The sequence below is a fragment of the Schistocerca americana genome, chromosome X (assembly GCF_021461395.2).
Source record: "Schistocerca americana isolate TAMUIC-IGC-003095 chromosome X, iqSchAmer2.1, whole genome shotgun sequence".
NCBI classification, from domain to species: domain Eukaryota; kingdom Metazoa; phylum Arthropoda; class Insecta; order Orthoptera; family Acrididae; genus Schistocerca; species Schistocerca americana.
In genome coordinates this window covers 980,391,118-980,403,253 of record NC_060130.1, presented here as the reverse complement: position 1 = coordinate 980,403,253, position 12,136 = coordinate 980,391,118, and the positions used below count along the sequence as shown (strand labels likewise).

The window sequence follows — 12,136 nt, the reverse complement described above, 5'->3', positions numbered from 1 at the left end:
AGGTAAAATTATTAAATCTTATGGGTACGTTGCTCTACAATGTGTTAAATCTTATATGTATGATGATGGCTGTGTGTGTCCTAGTGAGATGGGGGGAAAAAAAGTTTGAAAACGGTTCGGGCGCGGTAATTTATCTGCGTTTCACATTTAGTTAAGATCCCAACAAGAGCTTTACACTGTGCACTGAATTACATAATGGAATCAGAAGTTCAGAAGTGCTCTCAGAATTTCATTTACAGTGTGCATTTGTGCGGTAATCTCACGCTCTAATGTCATACGATTAGAATTACACGTTTTGGATATGTGGCATCCGTGAGACATTTGTACTGACGTGAACTGGCATTCTGTCGCTGCGTGTATTTTATCCGGTAAAATACTGAAAGAGGTTCTGAACTGACATTTACTCCCACAGTGAGCTTACACGTTGTATGTTCAACAAAACAAAGTTGAACACAGTTCAATGTATTTGTATTCTGAAACGTCCTGGCAGATTAAAGTTGTGTGCCAGACTGGTACTTGAACGTGGGACAATTGCCTTTCTCAGACTATTGCTCTACAGACTGAGCTATTCATGCATGACTTAGGACCCGCCATCACAGCATTACTTCTGCCAGTACGTCATCTTCTACCTTCCAAACTTCACAGAAGTCTTCTGCGTATCTTGTGGGACTGGCACTTCTGGACGAAAGGATACATGGCTAAGCCAGAGCCTAGTGGATGTTTTCCAGAATGAATTTTCATTTTACAGCGGATTACGCTTAGATTTTAAACTTTCTGGCAGATTAAAACCGTGTTCTTGACCGGACTCGTACCTGGAATCGTCGTCTTTCGCGGGCAACTACTCTTCCAACTAAGCTATCCGAGCACGACTCACGACCTTCTTTACTCTGGTCACTATTTCATCTCCCATCCTCTAAAATTCGCAATAGTTCCCCTGCATGCCTTGTGGGTTCCATTGTGTCAGAGTGAAAATTCATTCTTTTCTGTTTGCGTCCTTTCTCATCATTTATTTCTCTGTTTATTTAATGTGGTATAAGAGTTAGAATTTTCTTATATGAGCACCACCAAACAGAAGCGATGAAAGAGTAAATTCTCATATCTTGCACATTATAAAGCAAATATTGGGACACGGAAACAAATCCGCGGTTTTTCTGATTACGTTATAAATATGAAGAACGTCACAGAGGAACACACACAGGAAGATGCTTTTATAGCAGACATAGGTTACAAAGCTCCTGAAAATCGGACTGAGTTCCCAATGAGCACTACACTCATCGCAAAAATAGCAACTGATGCGGTTGTTAGAATTCCAGATGTATACAAACGATCGATTGATGAGTATCGTAGCCTCCTACCACGCAACTATGAAGCAATGGAGATAAAATCCATGTTCGGCCATCCATATATCTATTTAGAAAGGTTCTCCTAAAGCGATTAATACAAATGTAGGCATGGTTCCTTCGAAAACGACACACTAATTTCCTTTCCCATTTCCCAAATTATGACTGCGTTTCTAATGGCACATTAAATCCCATTCCTCCTTCCTTCTGAATATTCTTACGTCAGTATTAGAAAACGTAGGCTACTCCTCTTCCTCCTCTGTGATTCGTAATCCACAATGCACGAACATTTCCTATTCCACGATAAATCCTGTGATAATTCGCTCGTAAGTGAAAAGTGAATAAAGACGCATAGTTCAAAAAGACACAAAAATATAAGTGAATTTCGGTTTCTGGGTTTGTAGGCGTGTCATTTTCCTAGCACGATATTCATACAACTCTTTGGCTTCATCAAGAATCGAGCGAAGATATCGTCGCTCGCTCTTTGGACTCCATCCAGTAGTGAAACTGAAGACCAACCAAACTTCTATGCCAAACTGTAAAAAATAATAAGTAAGGAAAATATCCTGTGTCAATACTTTTTATATAAAAACGTCAAAAATGGCAGTTATTTACATGTAGAAAGAGAGCGCGATGCACACACACACACACACACACACACACACACACACACACGCACACACACACACACACACACACACACACAGAGAGAGAGAGAGAGAGAGAGAGAGAGCGTTGATATGTTTTTAACGTGACTTAAGTAAATTGAGCACCTTACTTTAAGCTGAACCTCTGCCCCTGTTAACTAAAGTATCCGTCACTGTTACTTCGACTGACTCCTTTATTATTCGTACACTGTTCCAGAAAATCGGCCTCTGCACCGCAAAGCTAGTATCTTTGTATTTCATTTCGTACTAGCAGGCGAGACGACAGCCTCAGTCGGGCATACCGCTTACACCAGATTTCGGCATGCGGTATACACGCCGATTTCGGAGTCCCAGATTCACTCAGCATAGTAGATCTTTTAGTTGCGTTGAAGACATTGACATACGTCGGACCCCATACACTTTACGGCTCACCTGTTTGCTCTACTGTCAGCTTCTAACAGTTTGTAGGAACTTCATACCTTGTTATTACGGCTTTTGGGTTTTCAAGATGAGCGAAAGTCGCCTTGTGAGTCATAATGGCTCCTTTCGGCAAACCACCCTGCAGTACAGAAATGGTCCTCAGATGATCACAGTGTGACAGCTTTAAACTGTACGAAGTACGCTGCAGTAGATTCTTAGGTAGCTTTCTTACAGTTAATGTTGGAAGCTGCAATTGTTGATTGACTCTCTGCATTGATTTCTGCGAGCTCTGTAGTAAACCTTTACGCACTTCGTCTTCCCTCGCTGAACGAGGTGACGCAATGTGAAGTCACTGGATTCGTATTTGCGAGGACAGAAGTTCAAATCCCACCCACACAATTTATGTTTTCCATAATTTTTCTAAATCACATAAGGCAAATACCGGAATAGTTCTTCCGAAAGCACACAGCCAATTTCCTTCCCCACACCGAGCGTTTATTACGTTTCTAATGAACTTCATGTCGACGGGACGTTAAATCTTAATCTCCCTTCGTTTCTTTTGTCTTCTCTCACATTTCGTTGTTTTAACCACAGCAGAAGCAAATCACCCACATTACCATCCAAAGAATTTTTTAAAAAAAAGTTCATGTTTCTCTCTGCTTGATGTGTTCCAGCTAATGTCAAAGTCGAAGCTTCAAATTCCGACTTTGAGATGAGGTAAGGTAATGTATTGATGTCCAGTGCTCCTGAAATTGTAGTATTGTAAAATAGACTATTAAGCTGCAAGACCTTGTGATGAGATGCCACAAAGGCTTCTCGCTTGAACGCGAGCATTGAGAAGCACGAAAACGGTTTTCACTGTATATACAGACTGAGGGCCATACCTGCAAACGACCATCCCACCCGCCCATCCCTCAGAGTACGATACCTTCTACATTTACATCTACATGATTACTCTGCAATCCACATTTAAGTGCTTGGCAGAGGGTTCATCGAACCACAATGATTCTATCTCCCTACCATTCCACTCCCGAACAGCGCGCGGGAAAAACGAACACCTAAACCTTTCTGTTCGAGCTCTGATTTATCTTATTTTATTTTGAGGATCATTCCTACCTATGTAGGTTGGGCTCAACAAAATATTTTCGCATTCGGAAGAGAAAGTTGGTGACTGAAATTTCGTAAATAGATCTCGCCGCGACGAAAAACGTCTTTGCTTTAATGACTTCCATCCCAACTCGCGTATCATATCTGCCACACTCTCTCCCCTATTACGTGATAATACAAAACGAGCTGCCCTTTTTTGCACCCTTTCGATGTCCTCCGTCAATCCCACCTGGTAAGGATCCCACACCGCGCAGCAATATTCTAACAGAGGACGAACGAGTGTAGTGTAAGCTGTCTCTTTAGTGGACTTGTTGCATCTTCTAAGTGTCCTGCCAATGAAACGCATCCTTTGGCTCGCCTTCCCCACAGTATTATCTATTTGGCCTTTTCAACTGAAGTTGTTCGTAATTTTAACACGCAGGTACTTAGCTGAATGACAGCCTTGAGAATTGTACTATTTATCGAGTAATCGAATTCCAACGGATTTCTTTTGGAACTCATGTGGATCACCTCACGCTTTTCGTTATTTAGCGTCAACTGCCACCTGCCACACCATACAGCAATCTTTTCTAAATCGCTTTGCAACTGATACTGGTCTTCTCGCAGGGTTTCATCAAGATTGAAAGGTATATTCCTCCATTTCCAAATTAAGAATGCGCGTTACAGCAGTCATTGAAGATGACTTGGCGGGAACGGAACTACTGCAGGTTACTGCTGCCACTGTTCATCTTCGTAAAACTGTATTTCGTCACTGTGCAATAGTGAGCGCGTTTTACAATACGATGCTCCTCGCACCTCTAAGACGGTTACGGACTTGTTTAGCGGCGTTAGTTAGCATCTGAGGTGCGTAGTGTCAGTGTGACACAGTGAAGACAGAGCCGATAGTGGAGGCGATAGTGCGGCAGGGACGGCTCGAGCAAATATTGCGCGCCCGAGCGACGCACAGGCGGGCCGCGATTGGCCGGCGGCGCGCCCCTCCACCTGGCGCTCGGCGCACGTCCTTTAAAAGTGGCCGTCTGCGGGTGCGGCGCGCAGTTGCATATTCATATCGAGCGCGCTACACACGCGGCGACAGTGCGTAGCCCGAGTGTCAATGTGCGTTTGTCGGCGGACGATCCCCACCTGACGAGCTGCGCCCCCACGCCCCACGCCCCACGCCATGGCGAGTAACGACGCGGACGCAGCGGCCGCTGCCCACAGGTACGTGAAAGCCTGCCACTGCCACGTGCTCGCCTGTGTTTCGGCGGGAAAGCCGGCGGTAGGCGGCGGGCGGCAGGCGGCGGCAGCACGTGGGCCGTGGGGGCTGCGGTGCGCCGCCCCCCAGCGCTACACACATACGTATGCTAATGGACCGTCTGACATTCGGCTCCTAATCTCTGACTCACAGACAACTGCCGATTATTATTCTGGGAGTGTAGAGACAGTCGGGACAACCATTCTATTTTGTTACTTCTGGCGTCTATTCTCTTTCCGCTCATTTTCCCCGTGAACACGAAACTGAAAATCCGGGTGTATGATAAAGTAGAACTGACTACATAAGCAATTATGATTATATGTTAGTGTATGTTCAATTCAGTCTGTGAAGTTGGAGGAAAAATCTCATTTTGTAGACTCTACCATTCGTCTGGGAAAGGACCGCATCTAAGTCTGCAGAGGCACACACAGCTGTCTATTCCAGTCACACGAATTTGTCGACGAATCACTGTGACCACTTCTGACGGCAGATAACCGATACCGAACGCCTTTCATGGGATCAAACGACACATGAAGACAGTGTTAATGTTCTGTTTCCGCCACAGCATTGTACCTACTAACACATTCGTCAAAAATAATAAGAATATATTTCTTCTGAGTTTCGAAAATTTCTTGATGTAAGGGATTACTTTTGTCTTCAATAATGATGAATAGAAAGTGGAACTGCCGCTGTTTCTGTTAGTTGTGAATTTACGAGTTTATCTAGATTTTCTTTTCTACCCGAAAAGAGAATTCCATCACTACAATGAAAATAGAGGCAAATCATTAGCGGACTGTTAAAATTATAGGTACCTTATTTTGAGGCGTGTTCAAAAAAACAAAATAGAACGCTTATCGAGCGAAGTATCTGTTCATTCCTGCTGTATTCGATAATGTTTTCCTCGACACTTTTCACAGAAAGCGTGAATTTTTTGGAATACTTTTCTGTGTAGAGGCTTCTCGAAATAGTTTACTATATTTCCATAAGCCTAAGAAAACGAACTCAGATTTTGGACTTATACACTGTAAAGAATTACACGCAAACACCCTTTTTTCGCCTGTTTATTCCGACAGCTTCCTTGCTTGAACGCACATGCCATGCCTCATGTGTCTTCCACATGTTTTCGTGCGCGGCCTCTAATACTGCCAACAGAGGGAATCATTGTCACCAGTCTATAACTTTCATCTTCATTACACTTGTTAGGTGGAGTTATGTGATTATAAATAGCAAACTGTACCCAAAACATAGAAATTAAGAACCGATTAAAATTACGTGTTAAGTCATACACGCTTATTCATGCCTTGGTTGTGTTAAAACAATTGCCGGCCAGTGTGACCGAGCGGTTCTAGGCGCTTCAGTCTGGAACCGCGCGACCGCTACGGTCGCAGGTTCGAATCCTGCCTCGGGCATGGATGTGTGTAATGTCTTTAGGTTACTTAGGTTTAAGTAGTTCTAAGTTCTAGGGGACTGATGATCTCAGATGATAAGTTCCATAGTGCTCAGTGCCATTTGAACATTTTTTTTGTTAAAACAATTATGATAGCTTCCGTAACACTTCGAATACGAGCACTTTTCCTGGATCTCCTGTTAAACAGAACTGTAGGCAGACATTTGGCTCCTTCTCAGGTCACAAGTAAAAGCCATGATATCTGCTCCACCGCATTGGCTACAGCTCCGCTAGGACTTACATGGGTTTGGAGGAGGAAGTGATAGCGTCGCCAACATTGTTCAAAATGGTTCAAATGGCTCTGAGTACTATGGGACTTAACTTCCTAGGTCACCAGTCCCCTAGAACTTAGAACTAATTAAACCTAACTAACCCAAGGACATCACACACATCCATGCCCGAGGCAGGATTCGAACCTGCGACCGTAGCGGTCGCGCGGTTCCAGACTGGAGCGCCTAGAACCGCTCGGCCATCCCGGCCGGCGCCAACATTGTGCCATATGCCTGACGCCATTTCGCAAAAACCAGGAAGATAGACGACACGTGTCAGAGCAGTAGCTCATTTTCCGCAAGACTGAGGCAGCCGCGACTTTTGTTCACAAACATCTACTGTGTTCCTTCGGAGGGCTGTCAAAGAAATTTATTGAATACGAAACGCACATACCACGCCAGTCGAAGTTGGAGTCTGTGGAACGCAAGCAGCGCATGTAACCGCTACACCGTATTGCTTCCTCCGCTCACAAGCACGTCTGGATAAGGGGAGATAAGTGATTTTGACAGTTTTCTGAACAAGTTTACTAGCAGTTATGGTTATTCTGAGCTTCTTTTCTTAGCAACAGAACATCGAACGACGGTGTGGTAAACGCAACTGATGACAGTTGAGACGCTTTCGGTTTCAGCGCTTCGGCCACCATTAACATCTTTCACTGGATTTTGTGGACCGAAATATTGTGGCACCTGTGAGGCGAGGAGCCCGTGACCTTCCGCACAGCACTCGCAGGTGACTACCGGTATTATCGTGCTCCCGCGCCGAGGTTAACCAGCAGGCCAGGTAGCGGCGCAGGTCAATTCAGGGGTCCTTTCTCCTGGAAATGGCTCCACAGCCAGCCTTGTGTTGTGCCGACGGCCAGGGCGTTCCCGCCACTGCCCCCGCAAGCAACAACTCTTTCTTCTGAACTGCAACACTTGGACACTTGTAGCTCTACGCGAATCTTCCAATTATTCTCTCGGAAATTAACTGCTGTATGATTCTCCAGTGGGTAGCTGAATCATTTCTGTCCTGAGGGACTCGAAGGCAACAGCCTCAGGAGGTCTGATCAGCTAAGCGTTTAGTTGTAACAGTTTGCGTTCCTGAGAGTCGTTCAGAGTGAACCATTTCCAGATCACTGTATACGCACGCCGACCGGGTGACATTTCCCTAAAAATGCTGAGACTGTCCAGATAAACTAATCTACATGTGCTATTTGCGAACACGAGTAATAAAATTTACGTTCTAAATCATACGTTTGTAATCGGTGAAAAAATGAATTCCGATCAAAAATGGATTAACAAAACAATCGATAAAGAGAATCACTGTGCATCAGCTCTCTTAAATGCCAGACGAGTTGACTCTTTTGCTTCTCCTCATACCGAGTGAGATGGTGCAGTGGTAAGGATCTGGACTCGTGCACGGGAGGATAGTGGTTCAAATCTCCGTCCGGCCATCCAGATTAAGGCCCTCTGTGATCCCCCTAAATCATGAAAGGCGAATGTCGAGATGCTACCCACGAAAGGGAATGGCGGAATTCCTTCCCCAATTCGAGCTCGTGCTCTATATCTATTGACTCGTCGTCGACAATACGTTAAACCTTAATAGCCCTTCAAATGGGTCTGAGCACTATGGGACTTAACTTCTGTGGTCATCAGTCCCCTAGAACTTAGAACTAATTAAACCTAACTAACCTAAAGACATCACACACATCCATGCCCGAGGCAGGATTCGAACCTGCGACCGTAGCAGTCCCGCGGTTCCGGACTGCGCGCCTAGAACCCCTAGACCACCGCGGCCGGCTAATAGCCCTTCCCTTCTCCTTATAGTCACATCTAAATGACAGAAATTAATATCTTCGGAATTACTCTGCCTTTTTACCTCTCAAGGAAGGCAATGTTAGGTTCCCACAAATCACTTCCACCAGATGGATGTTCTACATCTACATGCATGCATGTACACTGTTGCCCAAAATTAAAGCAACAGACGGAAATTTTGCAAGGTTGCTTTTATTTTGCCACAAAACAGCACAAACAGGTAATAGCAAAGTGGAAACAATGTCAAAAATTCAGTACGTAAACAACTGCAACATGCATAACGGTAGAAAAAAATGTTCTTTGTTTTGTTGAAACTTAACAGATTTACACATACAACTGATTAATGTGCTCAGTATGGGGTGTGACCACCTCTGGCAACAACACAGGTCCGACAACGACAGGGCATGCTGTGAATGATGTCATCAGTCTCATATTGAGGTAATAACGCCCATTCTTCCTGCAAAGTTGCCGGCCGGTGTGGCCGAGCGGTTCTAGGCGCTTCAGTCTGGAACCGCGCGACCGCTAAGGTCGCAGGTTCGAATCCTGCCTCGGGCATGGATGTGTGTGATGTCCTTAGGTTAGTTAGGTTTAAGTAGTTCTAAGTTCTAGGGAACTGATGACCTCAGCTGTTAAAAGACCCATAGTGCTCAGAGCCGCTTGAACCTGCAAAGTTGCTCACAGTCTTGGAGAGTGGTTGGTGGATTCTGATGTGACACAAGCCGTCCCTCTAGTGCATCCCAGACATGCTCTATGGGATTCAAATCGGGAGAGCGAGCAGGCCACGCCATCCGTGCAATATCTTCCGTTTCCAAGAAAACATCAACCACCCGTGCTCTATGAGGTCGAGCATTATCGTTCATCAGTACGAAGCCTGTCCCCACAGCACCTCGCAACAGCCGCAAATGAGGTCCCAAGATCTCGTCACGATACCTGACAGCAGTTAAACCTTGCTTATTCACCCGTGAAGTTTCATGAAGTGGGGGTTCGAGTGGTAAGCATAATACCTGCCTACACCATTAGGGATCCTCCTCGATGTCGGTCTCTTTCCACAATGTTTGAGTCCCGAAATCGTGTTCCACATTCCCTCCAGATACGAATCCATCGAGCATCACTCTGCAAACTAAATCGGGGATCATCTGTGAAAACAACATTGTCCCACTGTTAGACCGTCTAGGTGGCATGTTGACGATTCCACTCTAGACGTTCCCTTCTGTGAAGACGCATCAGAGACAGACAAACAGCAGGGCTCTGACAGTAAAGGCCACTTTGCCAAAGCCTTCTGCACACCGCTTACCTCGGCGCAACTTGTACAGTGGACGCTGCGAGTTCACATGTCAATTGCCGTCGAGTACTAAGGCGGTACTGTCTTGCCCCTACCGCCAAATAACGGTGCTCTCTTCTGAAGTCAAACGTGGTCGGCCCTGCCCTGGTCTTCAGGTTACAGATTCGGTCTTTATAAACTGTCGCTACATCCGAGAAACAACAGAACGATTCACATTAAGCGATCGGGCCACATCAGTTTGTGACTATCCTACTTCCTTTCTTTCTATGGCCCTCCACCGCAGAGAATCTGGTAGGCAGCTTCTCTGTGCCATACTGCATCGTCTGTGACACTGTACACAGAGATTGTGGCCGTGGGACTACGCGGCAAACACTACCTCGTTTCATAGATGTCCTGACGTCATCGATGGCATGGTTTTCCGTTGACCGGAATGCCATCTTCCATGCAAACTACGATCGTACGGACATCTGGTTGACAGTCTGTTTGATTATATCGTGAATTAGACACAGGACAGAGAAACAGCGGTTTGTTGCTTTAATTTTGGACACCAGTGTAGTCGCGAGTGAGATTTATTGTTGACAGCACAAACTTGTTCACAAACAATAGTCGCATCCATTCAATGAGCACAAGATAGAGAAATGATCTCTATGCTGCAAACACATCCTTAAGTATCGTACAAAAAAGTAAGGAGGAGTTTGCAAGATATAGGTTCCGATTTCTTATACAGTAACTGAGGTAAACCGAGGTTTCCAGATCCAAGCAGAAGGCTTTCCTCTTGAGGTATCCCGTATGTTTGCTGCAGGAACACTTTAGGTTCACTCAGTTGTGCTAACGTGACACGAATCTGTAAATGTTACATAATGGTCTCATTGAGTTATTAGAATTCTGAGTTACTAAAATACGCTGGGAAGAATGAGAGTTGTTCTACAAAGAAGATACAAGGATTTTTTGCCTGATCCCCTTCTTGAGTTTTCGTAGGTTTTCCGAAATAGTTCTAGATGAATTATGGTAATGGTTACTACTACTCTTAGACCATTGCAGACACCTTCCTCTCCCGTCACTCATTGTTAACGACTTACTATAAAATGAAATTTTTAAATAATATTTTCTTCATACAATAATTACTTCATTTCAGTGTTACTTTCAGTCTGGCTTTTTGTAACCACGTATTATATTATTATGCCTAGTTGTGTGTTTTCTGTAACATTGTGTCACTAACAGAGAACTGAGAACTGACTTCACGTTCCACATCTATCTCTGTGACCATCAACATCTATACATTACATCTACATCTACGTCTACACGGCTACTCTGCAAATCACTATTAAGTGCCTGGCAGAGGGTTCATCGAATCACCTTCACACTAATTCTGTATTATTCCACCTTCGAACAGCGCACAAAAAAAAACACCTATATCTTCCCGTGTGAGTTCTGATTTCCCATATTTTATTATGATAATAGCTTCTCCCTATGTAAGTCGGCGTCGACAAAGTATTTTCGCATTCGGAGGAGAAAGCTGACGATTGAAATTTCGTAAGAACATCCCGCTGTAACGAATAACGCCTTTGTTTTAATGATTCCCATCCCAAATCCTGTAGCATGTCCGTGAAACTCTCTCCCCTATTTCTCCATGATACAAAAACGCGCTGCCATCCTTGATGTACTCCGTTAAGCCTATCTGGCGAGCACCCCACACTGCACAGCGCTACAAAAGAGGACGGACAAGCGTAGTGTAAGCAGTCTCTCGCGCCTTCTATGTTTTCTAGCAATAAAACGCAGTCTTTGGTTTGCCTGCCCCACAACATTTTCTATGTGTTCTTTCCAATTTAAGTTGTTTGTAATTGCAATTCCTAGGCATTTAGTTGAATTTAAAGCCTTTAGCCGAAATCACTGAGTAAATCCTTCAACGATATGATAATGGTAATCCAATAAGAAACGAATGACCTCACTGCCATCTGTAAGGCAGCAGGAGCTGTCATCAATGTGGTATATCTCACAGCTTTTTTCTGCATAGAAGAGGATAGAAATGGAAATAAAAGTTTCATATCGCCACAGAGAGTTCTGTATGTCTCTCACTTTCTCGTTCTGGAGCTTTATCTGTCGTGAGAATAACGGACCAGACTAAAATCGTATGGGAGAATACGGCCAACTCTGTCTGCGTTGTATAAGGACATAGCTAACATTCTATAACAAGACTGATGATACCAGAGATAATCCTCGTTGAATTCCGAGGCTTACTGAAGCTCCTTACAGCTGCCAAAAGCTTTCGTGGTCGATTTGCTATTAATACTAACTACTTTAGTAATGGCAGAATGTGATAAACGTTATCACGATTCCGTTCGCGTCAGTTGTGATACTTTCTACCAGTTTATTTCCTTTCCTCGAAAAAAGAAAGATTGTGTGCTCAAAGCCAGGTCGTTAAGGACTACGTGTTCTTTCTGCCTTACAACTAGCATCTTTTCAGCAAATACTCTGAGATAGTCACTGGGCCTTGTTTCTCTCCATCGTGTCAGACAGAGAATTTTGTTAACGTGTTGTTGATCTGGAGCTGTTGATAATCTTTCTACATATTTAGTATTGCCTCGTGCTGTAGGCA

The 12,136-nt window shown here is 44.4% G+C and overlaps 1 protein-coding gene across 1 annotated transcript in view; it reads left to right on the top strand.

The window, feature by feature from the left end:
* Nucleotides 1-4,560: 4,560 nt before the first annotated feature.
* The window catches only part of LOC124556573 (monocarboxylate transporter 3-like), a 362,125-nt gene continuing 354,549 nt past the window's right edge, over nucleotides 4,561-12,136 (top strand). Inside the window, exon 1 of the mRNA XM_047130532.1 lies at nucleotides 4,561-4,714. Coding sequence (XP_046986488.1) covers nucleotides 4,674-4,714 — 41 coding nt within the window. The 5' untranslated portion in view covers nucleotides 4,561-4,673. The remainder of the gene's footprint in view (nucleotides 4,715-12,136) is intronic.